At 42.7% G+C, this 22,368-nt stretch overlaps 1 protein-coding gene across 1 annotated transcript in view; it reads right to left on the bottom strand.

Annotated features, from left to right (window-relative positions):
* Positions 1 to 22,368, bottom strand: part of LOC139265872 (DISP complex protein LRCH3-like) — a 176,072-nt gene that overhangs the window by 96,643 nt on the left and 57,061 nt on the right. Inside the window, exons 2-3 of the mRNA XM_070883397.1 lie at positions 17,795 to 17,939; positions 14,675 to 14,801 (exon numbers count right to left, since the gene is read on the bottom strand). Coding sequence (XP_070739498.1) covers positions 14,675 to 14,801; positions 17,795 to 17,939 — 272 coding nt within the window. The remainder of the gene's footprint in view (positions 1 to 14,674; positions 14,802 to 17,794; positions 17,940 to 22,368) is intronic.

Raw genomic sequence — 22,368 nt, 5'->3', positions numbered from 1 at the left:
GCTCCCAGCACCTTGGAGAAGTTTGCTATTCTCGAGAACCCCAAAGCCCTCCCATTCTGTGCTTCTCTGGTCATAAGGAAGTTTATAAAGTCCGCCCTGCATGCATTAAGGGCTTCAGTTACCTATCGAATGCAGCAATGTGTGGCGTGCTGAGAGAGGCAGCAAATGTTGCCAACTGAGGCCTGAAAGGAGCCCGATGCATAGAAGGAAAGTGCCGCAGTAACCTTAACCTCAACGGGCAGTGCGGTCCTGATAGGCTGCAGATCTCCCTTAATTAGCTGGCATATCTCACTGATGACCTCCTTTCGGAAGCGCAGCCTTCTAACGTGTTATCGGACAAGTCCAGGTAAACATAGAAACATAGAAAATAGGTGCAGGAGTAGGCCATTCGGCTCTTCGAGCCTGCACCGCCATTCAAGATCATGGCAGATCACTCCCTCAGTGCCCCTTTCCTGCTTTCTCTCCATACCCCTTGATCCCTTTAGCCGTAAGGGCCATATCCAACTCCCTCTTGAATATATCCAATGAACTGGCATCAACAACTCTCTGTGGCAGGGAATTCCACAGGTTAACAACTCTCTGAGTGAAGAAGTTTCTCCTCACCTCAGTCCTAAATGACCTACCCCTTTTCTTAAGACTCTGTCCCCTGGTTCTGGACTTCCCCATCATCGGGAACATTCTTCCCGCATTTAACCTGTCCAGTGCCGTCAGAATCTTATATGTTTCTATGAGATCCCCTCTCATCCTTCTAAACTCCAGTGAATAAAGGCCCAGTTGATCCAGTCTCTCCTCATATGACAGTCCAGCCATCCCTGGAATCAGTCTGGTGAACCTTTGCTGCACTCCCTCAATAGCAAGAACGTCCTTCCTCAGATTAGGAGACGAAAACTGAACGCAATATTCCAGGTGAGGCCTCACTAAGGTTCTGTACAACTGCAGTAAGACCTCCCTGCTCCTATACTCAAATCCCCTAGCTATGAAGGCCAACATACCATTTGCCTTCTTCACCGCCTGCTGTACCTGCATGCCAACTTTCAATGACTGATGAACCATGACACCCAGGTCTCGTTGCACCTCCCCTTTTCCTAATCTGCCGCCATTCAGATAATATTCTGCCTTCGTGTTTTTGCCCCCAAAATGGATAACCTCACATTTATCCACATTATACTGCATCTGCCATGCATGTGCCCACTCACCTAACCTGTCCAAGTCACGCTGCAGCCTCTTTGCGTCCTCCTCACAGCTCACACCGCCGCCCAGTTTAGTGTCATCCGCAAACTTGGGAGATATCACACTCAATTCCTTCATCTAAATCGTCAATGTATATTGTAAAGAGCTGGGGTCCCAGCACTGAGCCCTGCGGCACTCCACTAGTCACTGCCTGCCATTCTGAAAAGGACCCGTTTATCCCGACTCTCTGTTTCCTGTCTGCCAACCAGTTCTCTATCCACGTCGGTACATTACCCCCAATACTATGCGCTTTGATTTTGCACACCAATCTCTTGTGTGGGACCTTGTCAAAAGCCTTTTGAAAGTCCAAATACACCACATCCACTGGTTCTCCCTTGTCCACTCTGCTAGTTACATCCTCAAAAAATTCCAGAAGATTCGTCAAGCATGATTTCCCCTTCATAAATCTATGCTGACTTGGACCGATGATCACGTATCCCTGTAAATGTGTTGGGTGTAACGTCTCCTCCTCCTCAGCAGTCTGCCACCTCTTTGATTGGACACATAATGCTCTTCATTGAGCCTTCTCCCATCTCTATTCTGCAGCATAGTCATCAATATTGGTTGAGAAATTATAGAACCATAGACACATAGAAAATAGGTGCAGGAGTAGGCCATTCGGCCCTTCGAGCCTGCACCGCCATTCAATGAGTTCATGGCTGAACATGCAACCTCAGTACCCCATTCCTGCTTTCTCGCCATACCCCTTGATCCCCCTAGTAGTAAGGACTATATCTAACTCCTTTTTGAATATATTTAGTGAATTAGCCTCAACAACTTTCTGTGGTAGAGAATTCCACAGGTTCACCACTCTCTGGGTGAAGAAGTTTCTCCTCATCTCAGTCCTAAATGGCTTACCCCTTATCCTTAGACTGTGACCCCTGGTTCTGGACTTCCCCAACATTGGGAACATTCTTCCTGCATCTAACCTGTCTAAACCCGTCAGAATTTTAAACGTTTCTATGAGATCCCTCTCATTCTTCTGAACTCCAGTGAATACAAGCCCAGTTGATCCAGTCTTTCTTGATATGTCAGTCCCGCCATCTCGGGAATCAGTCTGGTGAACCTTTGCTGCACTTCCTCAATAGCAAGAATGTCCTTCCTCAAGTTTGGAGACCAAAACTGTACACAATACTCCAGGTGTGGCCTCACCAAGGCCCTGTACAACTGTAGCAATACCTCCCTGCCCCTGTACTCAAATCCCCTCGCTATGCCATTTGCTTTCTTAACCGCCTGCTGTACCTGCATGCCAACCTTCAATGACTGATGTAACATGACACCCAGGTCTCATTGCACCTCCCCTTTTCCTAATCTGTCACCATTCAGATAATAGTCTGTCTTTCTGTTTTTACCACCAAAGTGGATAACCTCACATTTATCCACATTATACTTGATCTGCCATGCATTTGCCCACTCACCTAACCTATCCAAGTCACTCTGCGGCCTCATAGCATCCTCCTCGCAGCTCACACTGCCACCCAACTTAGTGTCATCCGCAAATTTGGAGATACTACATTTAATCCCCTCGTCTAAATCATTAATGTACAATGTAAACAGCTGGGGCCCCACTAGTCACTGCCTGCCATTCTGAAAAGTACCCATTTACTCCTACTCTTTGCTTCCTGTCTGACAACCAGTTCTCAATCCATGTCAGCACACTACCCCCAATCCCATGTGCTTTAACTTTGCACATTAATCTCTTGTGTGGGACCTTGTCGAAAGACTTTTGAAAGTCCAAATATACCACATCAACTGCTTCTCCCTTGTCCACTCTACTGGAAACATCCTCAAAAAATTCCAGAAGATTTGTCAAGCATGATTTCCCTTTCACAAATCCATGCTGACTTGGATCTATCATGTCACCTCTTTCCTAATGCGCTGCTATGACATCCTTAATAATTGATTCCATCATTTTACCCACTACTGATGTCAGGCTGACCGGTCTATAATTCCCTGTTTTCTCTCTCCCTCCTTTTTTAAAAAAAAGTGGGGTTACATTGGCTACCCTCCACTCCATCAGAACTGATCCAGAGTCTATGGAATGTTGGAAAATGACTGTCAATGCATCCACTATTTCCGAGGCCACCTCCTTAAGTACTCTGGGATGCAGTCCATCAGGCCCTGGGGATTTATCAGCCTTCAATCCCATCAATTTCCCCAACACAATTTCCTGACTAATAAGGATTTCCCTCAGTTCCTCCTCCTTACTAGACCCTCTGACCCCTTTTATATCCGGAAGGTTGTTTGTGTCCTCCTTAGTGAATACCGAACCAAAGTACTTGTTCAATTGGTCTGCCATTTCTTTGTTCCCCGTTATGACTTCCCCTAATTCTGACTGCAGGGGACCTACATTTGTCTTTACTAACCTTTTTCTCTTTACATATCTATAGAAACTTTTGCAGTCCGTCTTAATGTTCCCTGCAAGCTTCTTCTCGTACTCCATTTTCCCTGCCCTAATCAAACCATTTGTCCTCCTCTGCTGAGTTCTAAATTTCTCCCAGTCCCCAGGTTCACTGCTATAGGCCCCATCACTATAAATGCCCCAATCGGTCTTCAAAATTCTTAAATTGTCCTCAACAAATACAAGATAAACTCAAAACTCAATGTGATTAGATGATTGGCAAGATTCTAAAACGTCCTTAATAATCACTCGCGAATTACTTCAATGCTCCCATCCACTTCAAGCAGTCTTTTATTAAACTTCCTCCATACTGCCGGGTTAAGGTCAGCTGACTGCAGCTTTTCTTGAGCATCTTTTGGGGCGAGCGATCATTTGGGCGCAATGTCTAAAGTAGCGCTTGGCAATAATCTGGCCGATATTTGGACATTGGTTTCTATTATAAACAGTATTCTGGGCCTTGCACAAGTGATGACGTCAGATTTTATTTTAAGAAATAGGCCAGGCAATTCAGCTCATTCATGTGTGCCGAAAGTTGCACCAGCGATAAATGGCCGCTAGTTTCCATTTATCATCAAATATGAGCGATAAATTGAATCTCGGTGCTTATACGGGTGCTAAATGGGTGATTATGTGCCGAAAGTCTAGCCCCAAGAAGTCCCAGGTTTGATCCCTGCTCTGTTAAGTAATCTCAACTACAGAAGCAGCTGGGCTATTCCAATTGCCACTGTCCCTGGGTTAGAAAACAGGAGAAGAATGAGAGAAGAAAACCACAAAAGAACTATAAAAAAAATGTGGAAGCAGAAGGAAAATGTAAGTCAGTAATGTGATTCAGACTCGTGATTTAACACTGGACTCCTGAGAATTTAACATCCTTTTAGACACACTCTGATGCTATAAACCAGCTGTTATTTTTTTTTAGCTCTGCCAACAGTTTAAAAAAGATATGGAAAATAAGGGAATGTAGAGGACAATTAAACAAAGATAGGAACTAAGAGAAGCAGTAAAGAAACAAAATAATAGTTATAATGTGATAAATAAAGTGCAAAATCTTACCATAAATAAAGAATAAAACATTACAGGAAGAAAAGAGATCCACTCGTATTTTTACAACTATGAAAACACTAGTGGACCTGCAGTGACAGAAACAGACCCACTCCACATCATTCGCATCCTCTGCTGTAAAGAAAATAGGGGATATAATTAAAGTCTTAAAGTTACTAAAGTTGATGCTCAGACCAGAGCGCTGAAGAGTGCCCAGAATAAAGACAGGATACCATTGACGGAGCTTGTATTGAGCCTGATTGAAATTGTATAGAGGCAAAACTTGGAGCAGTCAGAGGGAGAATGGAAAGACTCAATAAAGTGATGAGCCACAGTGAGGTCAATTTAAATAAGAAAGGAATTTAAAACAGAAATATCAAAATTAAGACAAAATGTAAGACTTTAAAATGGGGACTGAATTATATCTATGCTTCCTGATGCTCTTGCCTCTAAATCTCTTCGACCTGATCTGGACTCCTGTACAATAATAAATACAGAAAGTGGTGAAAACACTCAGGTTAGGCAGCATCTGTGGAGAGAACTTTCATCAGAACTAGATGTTAGAATTTTTTAAGCAAATACAGAGCCATTGGAGTGATAGTTCAGATTACCTTTAATAACTTTAGATCTTAACTACCACTCCCAATTTCTCAGAGACAATAAATGTTGGTAATGGAGGATGGCTGCATCAGAGAGTGGAAGAGGTATGGACTGGTGCTTGGGGTGGGGATCCCTTATTGGTACATGGCTGGTGGTGTGATCCGCACCCCTAGGGTTTACCTGCCACATTCCTGGGCCACTGGAGCCTCCTCTCTGACAAATTTTCCACGGTTCCCATCTCCTTTGCTATTTTGCTGTAACCATTTACACCTAATCTGGAACCATGTTCCGTTTCTATACTTGTCCCATTATCACTCCCATGCACAGCGTAACCACAGATTGCAAAGTGCATCAGAGAGGGAAGTTGAGAATTTGGAGAGTGGGAATTCAATAGAGGGGGAAAGAGGTGCCTTTAACTCTGGCAGTGGTTTGGATAAGCTTGAGGCAGTTAAGTATTTAAAACTAGGAATCTATAACTAATACTTTATTAAATTAATAATTTAAATTAGTTAAATTAATTAGTTAAAAAAAACAAAGAATAAACCAAGTGAATTAATTACATTAAGCTTTAAAGAATTAAATATATAAAACTAGCTTACATAGAGATGGCAGTGAATGAAGTGTGCCATTTGTGAAGAGCAGTGTGATCCCAGGCAACCACATGTGCAGAAAGTGTCTGCAACTCAAGGAACTTCGGCTCAGAGTTGTTGAGCTGGAGTTTGAAGTGCAGACTTTGAAGATGTACCATGGCAGGGGAAAATTACCAGGACATCCTGACCCAGGAGGCAGTCAGACCCCTTAGATTAGGTAGTGGTTTAGATTTTGTTAGTTAGTGGTCAGGGACAGGTGGATTTGACGGAGACTCAGGCAGGTAAGGAGACTGCAGATGGAGTGGTGGAGGAGCCTCAGCCTTTGTCATTGTCCAAATACGAGGTACTTGCTGCCGGTGTGGATGAGAACAAAGACATGCAGGGAGGATGTGCAAATTGACCACGGCACCATGGTACAGGAGGCCATTCAAGTGGGGGGAGCGAAAAGGAATGTGGTAGTGGAAGAGGATAGTATAGTCAGGGGATAGATACTGTTCTCTGCAGCCGCGACCGGGAGTCCCAAAGGCTGTGTTGCCTACCAGGGTTAAGGACATCTCCTCGCAATGAGAGAAGAACTTGGAGAAGGAGGAGGAAAACATAGCTGTTGTGGTCTACGTTGGAACCAACGACATAGGTGTAATGTATTTGCTTCATGGGTTCTTTGCTTAAGAATTTGTAGCAACACATTACTATTAAGAACTAGTTGGTTTATTAACAAAGGTTTATCAAACTACACATTACCAGTTCATCCACTAGGCTCACAACTGCATACCACATCGTGGATGACCTAGACTCAACTGACTAGGGTTTTGTTGAGTCTTGTGAACATCACCTGGCTAAGTCACTCACAATGCAACAGATCTGCAAACCTGTGAGCATACTCACAGGTGCATACATTACAATAGGTAGAACTAAGAATGAATTTCTGCTGAGGGAATTTGAGGAGCCAGACTACAAATTAAAAAGTAGAACCTCAAAAGCTAATAATCTCTGGATGCGTGGCTGAAAGAGTGGTGTGGGAAATAGGGGGTTCAATTCATGAGCCACTGGCACCAGTACTGGGGAACGAGAGCTGTTCCGTTGGGACCGTCTCCACTGAAACCGCGCTGGGCCTAATATCTAGGGCAGTAGATAGTGCTTTAAACTAATAAGGAGGAGGGAGGGCTCAGATAAGGGTACATTTATAAGTCAGATGGGAAAAGTCAAAGCTGTAGAGCAGGGTAGTAATTTGGGTAAAATCAAACAGTTTATGTCAAGAGGGGTCAGAGTTTAATAACGGTAATAGGGCATTAGTGACTAAAGCCACATCAGGGAAAAATAGAAAAAGTTACAATTAAAGGGGCTATGTCTGAATGCATGAAGCATTTTTTTTAATTTTTCATGAGATGTGAATATCGCTGACAAGGCCAGCATTTACTGCCCATCCCTAATTGCCCTCGAGAAGGTGCTGGTGAGCCGCCTTCTTGAACCGCTGCAGTCTGTGTGATGAAGGTATTCCCACAGTGCTGTTAGGGTGGGAGTGCCAGGATTTTGGCCCAGCAACGATGAAGGAACGGCGATATATTTCTAAGTCAGGATAGTGTATAACTTGGAGGGGAAGTTGCAGTGATGGTGTTCCCATGCGCCTGGTGCCTTTGTCTTTCTAGATGGTAGAAGTCGCGAGTTTGGGAGGTACTGCCGAAGAAGTCATGGCGAGTTGCTGCAGTGCATCTTGTAGATGGTAAACACTGCACCCACAGTGCGCCAGTGGTGGAGGGAGTGAATGTTTAAGGTTGTGGATGAGGTGCCAATCAAGCAGGTTTCTTTGTCCTGGATGGTGTTGAGCCTTGAGTGGTATTGGAGCTGCACTCATCCAAGCATGTGGAGCATATTCTACCACACTCCTGACTTGTGCCTTGTAAATGGTGGAAAGGCTTTGGGGAGTAAGGAGATAAGACACTGGTCACAGAATACCCAGCCTCTGACTTGCTCTTGTTGTCACAGGTTTTATGTGGCTGATCCAGTTACTTTTCTGGTCAATGGTAACCCCCAGGATGTTGATGGTGGGGGAATCAGCGATGGTAATGCCGTTGAATGTCCAGGGGCGGTGATTAGACTCTCGCTAGTTGGAGATAGTCATTGCCTGGCACTTGTGTGACACGAATGTTACTTGCCACATATCAGTCCAAGTCCAAGTTTTGCTGCATGTGGGCATGGACTGCTTCATTTTCTAAGGGACTGCAAATGGAACTGAACACTGTGCAATATTAGCAAACATCCCCACTTCTGACTTTATGATGGAGGGAAGGGAAAGTCATTGATGAAGCAGCTGAAGATGGTTAGGCTGAGGACAATACTCTGAGGAACTCTTGCAGTGATGTCCTGGGGCTGAAATTATTGACCTCCAACAACCACAACCATCTTCCTTTGTGTTAGGTATGACTCCAGCCAGTGGAGCGTTTCCCCCCCGATTCCCACTGAGTTCAGTTTTACTAAGGATCCTTGATGCCGTACTTGGTCAAATGCTGCCTTGATGTCAAGGACAGTCACTCTCCCCTCACCTCTGGAATTCAGCTCTTTTGTTCATGTCTGGACCAAAGCTGTAATGGGGTCTGGAGCAGAGTGGTCCTGGCAGAACCCAAATTGAGCATCGGTGAGCAGGTTGTTGGTGAGCAAGTGTCGCTTGATAGTGTCGACGACACCTTGTATCACTTTCCTGATGACTGAGAGTAGACTGATGGGGCGGTAATTGGCCAGAGTGGATTTGCCCTGCATGTGGTGGACAGGACATACTTGTACAGTTTTCCACATTGTCGGGTAGATGCCAGTGTTGTAGCTGTACAGGAACAGCTTGGCTAGATTCATGGCTAGTTCTGCAGCACAACAGCCGGAATATTGTCGGGGCCCATAGCTTTTGCTGTATCCAGTTCGCTCAGCTGTTTCTTGATATCATGTGGAGTGAATCGAATTGACTGAAGACTGGTTTCTGTGATGGTGGGGACCTCAGGAGATGACCGAGGTGGTTCATCCACTCGGCATTTCGTCTGTTGCACTCGCCTGCTGGGCTCCGCCATCATAGAGTATGGGGATATTCATGGAACAACCTCCTCTCGTTAGTTAATTGTCCACCACTATTCACGACTGGATGTGACAGGTCTGCAGAGCTTTGATCTGATCTGTTGGTTGTGGGATCACTTAGCTCTGTCTATAGCACGCTGCTTCCGCTGTTTAGCATGCATGTACAGGTAGAACGTCCGAAATCCAGAGTTCTAAAAACCGTAATAGTCCGAAAAGCGGACATTGTGCAGATTGCAAGAGTTGTTGTCCAGAATCCGGAAATATTTCCTGAAAACTGAACTTTTGAGCTGTACATATCTTTTTCCAAGCAGGAATCCAAAATAATACGCAGCCCGGCACGTCCTTGAGGTTGCCAGATTCGGGCCGTCGGATGTAATGCTCCGAAATCCAGAAATACCCGAAACTCAGCCCAGGGGTTTCTGGATTCGGGATGTCGGATTTCTTCTCCGAAATCCAGAAAAGGCCGAAAACCGGAATGGCCTCTGTCCCGAGGTTTCCGGACGTTATCCCTGTAGTCTTGTGTTGCAGCTTCCCCAGGTTGGCACCTCATTTTCAGGTATGCCTGGTGCTGCTCCTGGCATGCTTTTCTGCACTCCTCATTGAACCAAGGTTTGCCCCGTGGCTTGATGGCAATGATAGAGTGAGGGATTTGTTGGGCCATGAGGTTAGATTGTGGTGGAATACAATTCTGCTGCTGCTGATGGCCCACAGCGTCTCCTGGATGCCCAGTTTTGAGCTGTTACATCTGTTCTGAAATTACAATGTTGCCAAAAAGAGTAGTAAGCCTGAGGATTGGGAGGGTTTTAAAAATCGGCAACGGATGACCAAGAAATTGATAGAGGGAGAAAACAGAATGAGAGTAAACTAGCAAGAAATATCAAACCAGATTGTAAGAGCTTTTACAAGTATGTAAAAAGGAAGAGATTAGCGAATGTAAACATGGGTCCCTTAGAAACAGAGACGGGCGTAAATAATAATGGGGAATAAAGAAATGGCACAGACGCGAAACAAATATTTTGTGTCTTCGCAGTAGAAGACACAAAGAACATACCTGAGATTGTGGGGAATCAAGGGTTTAACGAGCGTAAGGAACTCAAGTAATTAATAATAGTAAAGCAAAAGTACTGGAGCAATTAATGGGACCAAAAGCTGACAAATCCCCTGGACCTGGGCCTACAGTCATAGGTTTTAAAATAGGTGACTACAGAGATAATGGATTAATTGGGTGGCCATTTAGGACAGAGATGAGAATTTTTTTCACTCAGAGGGTTGTGAATCTTTGGAATTCTCTACCCCAGAAGGCTAAAAAATTAGTATATTAAAGAAAGACATCGAAAGATATTTGGGCACTAAAGGAATTAAGGGATATGGGGATAGGGCGGGAAAGTGGAGTTGGGGTAATAGATCAGCCATGATCTTATTGAATGGCGGAGCAGGCTCGATGGGCCATATGGCCTACTCCTGCTCCTATTTCTTATGTTCTTTGACCATCATTCCTTTTGTCATTTAAGAGCTCCTGTCCTCTACCCGATCAAAGACTTTGTTCTTTTCCTGCTACTGTCCCCCATCCCCCACACACTTTTCACTGGCTCTGTAATTGCATAAAAACTGTTCAATTTCTAACATCTTCCAGTTCTGATCATCAACCTGAAACATCAACGGTTCCTATTTTCACAGATGCTGCCTGTCCTGCTGGGTATTTCCAGCATTTTCTGTTTTTATTTCAGATTTCCAGCATCTGCTTTAGTCCTCGTGTAAAATGTCAGTGGAGATCAAATAGTAGTTGACTAAATTCTCAAGATCAGAGTAAGAAAGGAAGCAGGACTAGCAGAATAACTATGGAGAGGAAAGTGGTCAGGAGAAGGAATCGGAGCAGGACTGGGAGAATATTCGATATTTCCTGTAGGTTTGCAAAAAAACATTTTTATCTGGAGGAACTAAGTGAAGCCAAGAGTTGTTCCAATGTGTTTTGCCTAGTAGGTTTCTATTAAGCGGTTTGCAGTGATTTGGCTCCTTAACTTCCTCTCTCTGAGTGGAATAGCTATAGTTTCTTCATAGCCCTCCCTTCCCCAACCGAACTAAAATGCTTGCTTATCTTGCTTTTCAGTTCTGACAAAGAGTTATACCTGCAACATTAACCTATCTCAAAGATGACGAGTAAATGGCATATTTCCAGCATTGCTTGTTTTTTTTGTTTCAGATTTCCAGCCTTTTTTTATGTATACTAATTGTAGACGGTATACTGTTTTATTAGGAAGAAACATTACATCAAGTAACACACAATGTGTTGTTCTGCTGCTAAGGGGGCTGCCTGCCAAGGCCACAAGGTGCTCTAACATCCCGAGGTTAATTAGGGGCTAATTGGCCTAAGGAATATTATGACTTCTGAGGTCAATTAGGTTTCCTTTGTGTTGCTTGGAAGAGATTGGTTTTGGTACATAAATTTGTATATATGACACCTGAAACAGGATGGACACATACAAAAAAAATTTGTATAATGGATTTACTTCACTCAATCTACGCGAAGAATCTTATCTCCAAAATTGCCTTTGCAGGCCAATATATAATATACAGTGATCCTGGCCGAATTTTGAAACCTTTACCAAGTGATAAATTCAGATTGGGACACAAATCCCGGCCTCCCCAGGTCTGTACGGACCCGGGAAGGCATCGCAAAAGCTGGTTTTCGCACGCAATGCTTTTCAATCTGTCAAGCTCTGGCTTGACAGATCCTCCGTGTCCCCACAGCCAGGACATCCGCATGGGCAAGATTGCAGTATTTACCCATCTCTTGCATAGCAAATGTGCTGAAAACTCTTGCGCCTGGTAAAAGCAGGCGCACTGTCTACTTTTATCAGCGCAAGAGTTTTAAAACATACAAAAACATATAAAAATGTATTTTAATGTTTAAAAACCCTGCCCACTAAGGTAAGTTTATTTTTTAACCCTAATTACAAAACTTAAAAAAAAATCGTAATACATATTTTTTCTAAGACATTTATTAACTTTAATTTCAATTAATTTTAATTATGTGAGGTGCGTTTTTTATTTTTTATTATGATGTTTAGTGTGTTTGTTTTTTTCCCCCATTAATAGCAATGAGAACTCAGATACGGAGTTCTCATTGCTATTAATGAGAATGCTGTGGAATACTTTACCTGATTGGTCGTGACTGCACCGTCTGCATCCGAACCTCGAGGACGGGAGCGGGCTTTGCAGCACGGGAAGAGAAGGCCTCCCCACCAGAATCCCAGGCGCCTCCGGGACCACCAGGTAATTTCGTAAAAATTCTCCGGTCAGAGGTGTTCGTTCAAAAGAAGCCTCCGACCGGAATTTTAGGGAATATGTCATTCAGCTGTGATAAACCTATGGCCTTCATATGAAAAGCAATCTCTGAATATATTCTGAACTACTATAGATAGTTAAAAAAATATATATATTTTTATTTATTCATTCATGGGATGTGGACGTCACTGGCAAGGCCAGCATTTATTGGCCATCCCAAGTTATTTTATGGGCTAACGATCCATATTCATAATGCAGGGGAAGCTGCAACACAGGACTACATGCATGCTAAAAAGCAGAAGCAGCATGCTGTAGACAAGAGTTAAGCGATGCCACAAACAGATCAGATCACATCCAGTCGTGAATGATGGTGGACAATTAAACAAATAATAGAGGTAGGAGGCTCCATGAATATCACCATCCTCAATGATGGCGGAGCCCAGCAAGTGAGTGCAAAAGGCAAGGCTGATGCGATTGTAACCATCTTCAGCCAGAAATGCTGAGTGGTGATCCAAATCAGTCTCCTCCTGAGGTCCCCACCATCACAAAAGCCAGTCTTCAGCCAATTCGATTCACCCCATGTGATATCAAGTAACGGCTGAGCGCACTAGATACAGCAAAAGCTATGGGGCTCGATAACATCCCGGATGTCGTGCTGAAGACTTGTGCTCCAGAACTAGCCATACTTCTAGCCAAGCTGTTCCAATACAGCTACAATATTGGCATCTGTGGGAACATTACACTATTCACTCTGCACAGTCTGTAAGATCAACACCTCCTGGGTTAAAAAGTTCAATCAACTTTCTGAAGAGCATGGGTTGTAAATTGGGTAAGAGATCAAAGCAGAGGATGTCCTCACGGGAAAGATACTGGGAAGCTGCGAGGGTCATTCAGCCATATTAGATTGTATCAATTTGGTCACATGTGTGTTATAGTAATAAAATGGATGGCAACTGTAGTAAAGCAATTAGGAGGATTGGATGCCTGGTTGTTTAGTTTAAGCGGTTATTGTGTGGCATTTGTATGTATCCTTGAGGTGCCATGATTTATTTCAGTATGCATGGAATGTAGTGATCAAAGACAAATTTTAGTATAAGAAATGTAAAGAAACACTATTTTAGCAGCACACACTGGAAACGGAAAGCGTGGTGTTTCAGTAGCTCGCTTATACTGGAATGATGTGGTATGAAAAAAACCCGAGCTCTCATACTGGTTTTGCGTAGTATGAAGTTTCAATAAAGACCTGATCCTGCATTACTACAACAGTGTGTGTGTGAAATCTGATGTCTAAAGCAAAGAAACGAAAAAGAAGAAAGTAGTCCATCATCTACCCGACAACGTGGAAAACTACCCAAGTATGTCCTGTCCACAATCGGCAGGACAAATGTAATCCGGCCAATTACCGCCCCATCAGTCTACTCTCAATCACCATCAGTGAAGCAGCCCACTTCATTGCCAGCCTATCCACCACCTGAAACATTCACTCCCTCCACCACCACCGCATCATGGCTGCAGCATGTACCATCTATAAGATGCACTGCAGCAACTCGCCAAGGCTTCTTTGGCATACCTCCGAAACCCATGACCTCTACCATCTAGAAGAACAAGGGCAGCACACGCATGGAAACACCATCAGTTACAGTGTCGCCTCCAAGTCACACACCATCCCGACAAGGAAATATATTGCCATTCCTTCTTTGTCGCTGGATCAAAATCCTGGAACTCCCTCCCCAACAACACTGTGAGAGTACCTTCACCATAAGGACTGCAGCAGTTCAAGGCGGCGACTCACCACCATCTTTTCAAGGACAATTAGGAATGGGCAATAAATACTGCCCTTGCCAGTGACGCCCGCATCCAGTGAACAAATAAAAAAATAAATATTCTGAGCCATTTAGCACCATATTATTGAGTACCAGTTGAGGTCTCAAAAATTAGCATTGTGGAATTTTCTACTTATGTTGGGTGCAATACATGATGTGAACACAGTTTCTCTCTCAGAACCAACTAAGCAAAATCTGAAGCAAAAACATAGGTTTACAACTGCGTCCCTTTATTCTCTAGCTCATTTCTCATTAGTTTAATAAATTATTGGTAATTTCTTGAAACACCAAGTCAGGTATAAAATAAAACAAAAGGTTATCGACCTGAAACGTCAACTCTGTTTCTCTCTCCACAGATGCTGCCTGACCTGCTGACTATTTCCAGCATTTTCTGTTTTTATTTCAGATTTCCAGCATCTGCAGTGTTTTGCTTTTGTACAGGTATAAAATAAACCAGTTTAAAAATAGAACTGACATCTGAAATCACAATAGTTTTCTTGTGAACTCTAAGAAATGAAAGAGTACTCCAGTTCTGGGTTGGGTGTGGAATGCACAAGACATCACAAGTATGTGGGACAGACGGGATGGACAAGAAGGTCACTTCCATTTCTCGATGCTTGCATTATCCAATGGGATTTGGTACTTACGAGTTCTGTTAATTGTCGTAGTAATCCTATTTCCTCTGGCAGCGATATTAGTTTGTTGTTACTAGCGATTAGAACTTTTAAAGGGAGATTACAGATGTGTCCAGGTAATGTTGTGAGCTGATTGCGACTGTGGAAAGAAGAGAGACAAGATTACTTGAGTGTTATTAGTTGAAAGGCAATATCAAGCAAGGTTCCCACTCGATTGGGATTCTGTGAGCCCTGCTACAGTGAAAAATGGCAAACTGTCCATGGAACCATATTCCAGCATGAGTCAGCAGCTTCAGAAAAGAAAATTAAAATACATTTCAACTGGTGATCAATTTTTAAAAAAACCTGCTATAATCAATGACATTATACAACTAAGTTATTTGTTTAGGTAAATGTAGAATTTTACAACCCAAAATCTAAAATGTAAATGGCGGGGGAAGGCAAAGAATAGTGAGAGTGCAATGGTTACAATTTTCTAGTCTGCACGAGATATCCTTTTGGGGTCAGCATCATTAGTTAGTCTGTAAGCAGATCTTGCAACCCTTGTGCTCTACTGAATATCTTTACTGCCCGATATCCAGTACCGACACTACAGCCTGTTTGACCCTTCAGGGTGTGTACTAGATATGATGATTTTGCATGTGCCGCCATGTACATTCTCATCTATCTTTCAGACAGTGGACTGCTGAGCACTTCAGTGAGAAGAGGCCAATTGTAAAGGAACAAATTGCTTTATTTTGCATCAAATGAATGAATAAACATAAGCAACTAGCAAAATCCAAGTATTTCATTTTGCTCCTTTTACCATGGAGAACTGATAGCCAAGCTGCCAATCAAACCTTCCTCCTCCCAACTTTGTTTGAGAACTATGGCAACTGCATTGCTAATTTAGTCCTTTGGGATGGTTGTGTAAGGTGCTTTGATCTTTTTCATTCACCTTCAATGAAAGAAAGGGCTAATGCAAGAAAACTTGTGAAATATAAGACACATGTCCAAACAGTTCTCCTTCATGGTTCGAACCTCCCTGACTGCAATAGAAGGGCTTCCTTTGGCTCATGTGCGAGTTCCAGGATCAAGCAGAGATGGATTTTTCTTTCCACTATAGATAGCCTCGCAAGTCAATGTCCTAAAGGGCAAGGTGGTCGCAGAAGGAAGATTACCAGTGCTCTGTTGTTCAGCTGCATAGTGTTAACTGTTAAACTCCAGCCATACTCCTGCACACACCGAGGATCTCAAAGCCTTTGCTCGCGTTGACCTCAACCTAAGCTCTCTGAACTTCAGACAAGTAAGTGCGGGAGCTTAAAACCCGGAGATGGTTACCCCAGAGGGATGTGTTTCAAAGAGATGATGTGTGTTTTGAAGGGCTGGTGCGCTTTTTATCCGCCAGCCTGTTTTAGTTTAGAAACGATTTAAAATGGATGACCGAATGTGTTATAATTTGGAGTCTGTGACTATCATACTGGTTAGCATTTGTATTATTGGGAACCGTGGGTAAGGGATAGAGCACGAGGACAGGTTCCATAGACTAAGCTTGTATTCCTGAGTATAGAAGATTAAGGGGTGATTTACTTGAGGTTTTAAGATGATTAAATGTTTTGACAGGATAGATAGAGAGAAATTAGTTCCTCGTGGGAGAGTCCAGAGCAAGGGGTCATAACCTTAAAATTAGAGCTAGGGGCGTTCAGGGGTGATGTCATGAAGCACTGCTTCAGAAAAAGGGTAGTAAAAATCTGAACTCTCTCCGCCAAAAAGCTGTTGAGACTGGTCAATTAAAAATTTCAAAACTAAGATGGATAGATTTTTGTTGGGTAAGACTATTGAGGGTTACGAATCAAGGTAGGTAGGTGGAGTTAAGATGCAGATCAGTCATGATCCAATTGAATGGCTGAACAGGCTCCAGGGGCCGAATGGCCGACTCCTAGTCCTATCCTCCCATGATCCTTTTCTTGTGCATCTTGCGTCTGCCACGTATATATTACTCCTAGTGGCTGTGTTGAGGAATAGCAGCCTGGAAGCAAGTCACTTGGCCACAAGACAATACAATGTGCGGGAAAATGGTAAGGGGCAGGGGAAGGGGAAAGAAAGTATTACAACCATCCATCCGTTCTGTAATTTGATTCGGATTTTGAGGTATGATAGACTTGCTGTAAGGAAGGCTGGTGTGGGAAGCACAGTTGTCACACTGATTTAGCTGGGGGTGCTTCCCTCTCGAGGTGAGGATAAGACACATGATTGGGCAAAGCTGAATGAGCTTGTGGTGTAGCTGAACTGAGAGAACTTTGATGGTGAACACTGGGTTCCAAAGCACCAATGTCCCCCATAAGTTGCACTGCCTCCTGCGCAGCCTGCCTCCCCCAATATGCGACTCATTCAAATTTTTGCGCATGCGCGGTACCTACAACGTAAAAGCTGGAGAGCAGCCAATGCGGGACCTTGCAGCTGACTGCGCAGTTGCACAGCTGAATGGGAACATTGCAAAACACTCATCCTGAATGTGAACTTGTTTGGTTTGTAGGGGACACTCTGTGGTTGTTTTCTTTGGAAGAGACTTAATTAAAGTGTATACAAGGGCAGTAGTGATACTCGCCCCCCTATATAGCTGAGAGACGTGGACTATATACAGCAGCCATCTCAAAGCGCTGAAGAAGTACCACCAGCCTGCCTCATGATGGAGTCAATAAAAATATAGATCGTGAAAATTAATTAAAATGAAAAATGTAACTTTCTAAGAGTGTGATCACTTTAAGTGAAGTGATTGGTTAAATGACAAATGTGTACAAATGATTTTTTTTTATTGATTGGGGGAAAAACACAGAACCCACAATACTGTATTAGTTATCAACCAAATACTTGCTCTTTGCTTACTGAAACATTTTCTTCTTCCTGGTTCACAAATAGATTCAAAATAAAAGCAATACCATCTAAATAATGAGGTAATCTTCTGTTATTTATTCAGTACAAGGTATAACCTTTTATTACTGATTATATCTCTATATAGAAATTCACTTACAAGATTTTTCAAGTTCGTATTTTTTTTTTTAAAGATGATATGAGTGCATGCTGGATAGCATAATCTGTTTAGATGTGTGGATATTTAGTTGCATGATTTTAAACAAAAAGACTTCTCCATACCTGATATTTAAGAAGGTTAATGATTGTAAGTTTAAAATGGCTTCTGGAATACTACGTATACAGTTCTGATAGAGGTTAAGGCTCTCCAATGACACAAAGTGACAAACTTCAGCTGGAATCTCCACCAATCTGTTCTTGGATAGATCTACGAGAGGAAAAAAGTCAGTAAGAAATTATTGCAGGTGGTTACATGGAGGACCAGAATCTGTGACAAATCAGCAGGTCACTAGACTGTAGTAAATTCTAAATTTAAGGACATCACAATACTGTACAACAATGCACATAGAATAATGGACAGTCAAAAAGATGAATTTCAATTAAGTGCATCAGTGTTGGTATGGAGCCACTATACACACGTAAAAGCCCAAAATGAATGATGGACCCCATGCAATCCATTAATGCTCAATGGTGTATACAGAAATAACTTTTCTCTCTTGCCTTTCTTTCTGAAAAAGAGTGGCTTCTCAAAACAATTGTGGAAGGTTCTTGGGAGTGGAGCAAGGATATTGTGTCATTAGTTGTGCGTCAGAATGGCTGATTGGCAGAAAGACACAGAATATAAAAAAGATTTATAGAAATATAATCTAAACATTTTACATAGATACGGTATATAAATTGCACATGATAATATGACCCTCCGGCAAGATGAAAACATTTTTTCAAATTCTCCATAAAACCTACCTTATATAACATGACCCCACCTTTTTGGAAGAAACATCATTGCAAGTCAACAAATATTTTACGAAGTAGAAGCCCTCCCATGACATTGTTCACACAGCGTCCCTTGTAGTGCTGATCTTCATGTCTCTCTTATTCTGCCTCTAAAACATACCTATTTCTTTCTCCACCCCCTGTATACATCTCTTCTCGTCACCCCTGATGTCTCTCTACCCCAGTGTTTCTTTCGGTTCCTTGATCTATTTTGTACAATGTTTTCCTAGCCATGATTTTTTTTTGTTCGTGTCTATAATCTGTCAGTTTCTTTGTTCTGATCTATAATCGTCTATCTTTGCCCATCTCTCTCTGCGATTTGTTCCACTTGTCTCTGCATATCATTCAGGGACATTTTTGGACTGTCCCTGTCTTTCGCATCTGTGCTAGCACGCTCTCTGTCGAGAATGTTGATGTTTCTTTTAAGTTGTTCTTTGTCTGCATTATTTCTCTTGTTTCCTCTCACTCTCAGTCTGCGATGTTTTACGCTGATTTTTATTGGCTCCTTTGAAGTTTAACTGGCATGACTTGGCTTATTGGTCAATGCCCTGTATCTGTAGCCCACGTGTTTTTCTTTTGTTGGAACTATGCATCCCTCGCTGCCTGGTAATGACTTTTTCTTTTCCCCTACTCAGCTGATCTCTTGTTACACTGGTGGCTCTCTGTTGCCCCAGGATGGGCAGGCTGAAAAGGTTGTGAAAGAAATGAAATAGCCGACTTGCTGGCAGAGGATAGGCCTAAAGGCAGAGGATGGGACAGGAAAATAAAGTTAAATGGGTGGGTTGGCTCGAGCAGGGCCAAGAGGAAGTTAGAGGGAGGAGAGAACACTTTGGAGTGGGCTAGGCATGGAGGTTAGTGGCAGGAAATACTGGGGATGCTGAACAGAAACCATGCAGGGCCTGGGGCAATGGTAGAAAGTGTTGAGAGAGGCTGAAAAGGTTGTTAGAGGATGTGGGAATGTCAAAGGAGTGAAAGGGAGTAGAGGCAGTGGGGTAGCAAAAGCGGGGCTACAGCAGCAGGCAAAGGCTGAAGGGGTGGGAGAGCGGGATAGGAATCGGCAGGGGAAGGGAGATAATGGCTGCCGGAGTGGCAGAGCAAGACAGGAAAAGGCTAGGAGAGGCAGAGCAGGATAAGAGCAGCAGGATAAGGGAAAGCCAATGGAGGCTATCGAGTACCAAATGGGAGAGGCAGGGTAGTAAAAGATTAAAAAGATATTTAAGAAATTAAGACAACTGGATAAAATGTAAAATAAATCTTAACTGCAGAGAAGAGGATAAAAAGAAAATGGTGGGCAGAACGACACACTATAGTGCAGCAGCAATACGAGTAGTGAATACAGTCCCCACCACTTACATCATTCACGTTCATCATGGACAGCCACCTATATTGCTTAAAGTGTTTTAAGTGTGCCGGCTATTTCGAGCAGGTATCATGCCTTTAGCAATTCCTTTTGTGTGGAAGATGAGCTACTGAGGGCTGTGGCGGAATATAGGGAAATATGGCTGTAGAATTTGGTGATTCGCTTCACAAGCCCTACTTCTTTACTGTGGCCTTTGTGTATGCTCCAGATATTTGATCGCTTTCATTTTGAATGTGAAAATGGAATTTGGCAGCATACGTGGTCTTGAGTTGCTTGCCTGATTCAGGAGGCGTTTGCTACCTTCTCTGTTATTGAACTATATTGGGCTATTTCAGTTTGCAGTTGAAAAGGGTGGTTTCAAGGTGCAGGTTAAAGAGAAATTCACAGACATTTAGATTTCAGTAAGAGAAGAGAGTACAATAAAGCTTTAGCATGTAAAGATAACTCCTATGTGGAACCATCCAAGATGGTGGCTGGAGCTCTGACTTTTTCTGAAGCTATGTGAAAATGCTTAAAAATTTGGCACGGAGTTAACATATTCTGCAATTAGACAGTTACAAATTTACATAGACAAAATCCATATTAAATGTGAACATAGGAAATTATAATGGGAAACAGTTGGCAAAGTGTAACAAAAATGTGACATGGAGTCAGGTTCTGTAACAGGACGTGCACGCAGATGCAAGATTTTTAATATATAATAGATAGATAATCAGAGACAAGGCATTGCATTGATGACAGCAGCAGCATTCGAGCTTTAAAGTAATGTTAAAAACCTAAGATTTTACTGCTCTAGTGCCCACTTTACAAAACGTACTACACTGCATCAGGTATGGAATTTTTTTTTAAGTAGTAGTTATATATCTTTAAAAATATATATATACATAAATGCATTATTTTGCAATATTCTGCAAAAAGGTGTTCTATCTGCATAATGCAATATAGTTGAGGATGTTGCTCATAGGCTCAGTTGCACAATCCTCAATTAAATACCCATAGTTTAAGGGAATCACCAAATTTTAAAAAGTTATGCAACAGCTGCTGGACTGGAATCAGCCATGGAATATAGCTTGACCTTGGGATTAGGATTCCATCGTTTACGTCATCAGAATTATTCAGACACGTTACAGCCTTGTAATAAACTCCAAAAATACAGCAGAGTTCAGATACACACAGCATTCTAACATACATCCTAAGCTTTATCTAGATGTTTCTTGAGGCAAATATAGAAGTACAACATTTTTCACATATTCCTAAAATGCTGTCAAGATCCAATGGTATACTGAAATCAAATTTAATTGGAAATTATCTGGTGATATGCACACTATACACTCCAGCCACCTGTTAAGAATAATTTATCAGTGTCCACATATACCAAAATTGTCTGTGTCTAATAGCTGTGGGTTATGTAAGCCTTTGATGGGGTTTAGGGCTCACAAACATGCTGCATTTCCCTACAAAGTGTGTTGGAATCATGCATCAACCTACTTGTGTGGACAATATTTACTACAACACCCATCAGGTAACATCTTAATGAATGACTGAAATTATTTGATTGCAATGGCATCATCCAGTGGAGCAGTCAACTGCTGGGATACAAAATATCATGTTCCCTCCAGATTATTTCAGCACTTTTCTTTTTTTTAAAAAAACTCCCACACTAACGGAGCAAGATAACAAATTGGTCTAGGCCTCCATCACTGGCATACTAAAACGGACCAACATTGGACAGATGGCTGTTAGCAAACTGTAAGTGGTGACACAAGTGGTATTTGGGAGGGAGAGAAAACAGATAATGTGAGACTGGAGAAGTTTCCCATAATTTGAAAATATCCAGTATACATTTCAACCAATCTTTAGCATTAAATGTTTCCTTGTGTTTGAGGGCAGGAACCTCCCCATACAATCATAGAATGGTTACAGCACAGAAGGAAGCCATTCGGCCCGTCGAGCCTGTGCCAGCTCTCTGCAAGAGCACTTCAGCTAGTCCTGCTCCCCCACCCTTTCCCGTAGTCCTTCCCTAAGTTTTTGAGTCCCTTCTTCCTGGTGAACCTTCGCTGCAATCCCTCAATAGCAAGAATGTCCTTCCTCAAGTTAGGAGACCAAAACTGTACACAATACTCCAGGTGTGGCCTCACCAAGGACCTGTACAACTGTAGCAACACCTCCCTGCCCCTGTACTCAAATCCCCTCGCTATGAAGGCCAACATGCCATTTGCTTTCTTAACCGCCTGCTGTACCTGCATGCCAACCTTCAATGACTGATGTACCATGACACCCAGGTCTCGTTGCACCTCCCCTTTTCCTAATCTGTCACCATTCAGATAATAGTCTGTCTCTCTGTTTTTACCACCAAAGTGGATAACCTCACATTTATCCACATTATACTTCATCTGCCATGCATTTGCCCACTCACCCAACCTATCCAAGTCACTATGCAGCCTCATAGCATCCTCCTCGCAGCTCACACTGCCACCCAACTTAGTGTCATCCGCAAATTTGG

Source organism: Pristiophorus japonicus, chromosome 6, assembly GCF_044704955.1.
Source record: "Pristiophorus japonicus isolate sPriJap1 chromosome 6, sPriJap1.hap1, whole genome shotgun sequence".
Taxonomy (NCBI): domain Eukaryota; kingdom Metazoa; phylum Chordata; class Chondrichthyes; family Pristiophoridae; genus Pristiophorus; species Pristiophorus japonicus.
The sequence above is the reverse complement of the archived record's forward strand: the minus strand, read 5'-3'. Positions and strand labels throughout refer to the sequence as shown.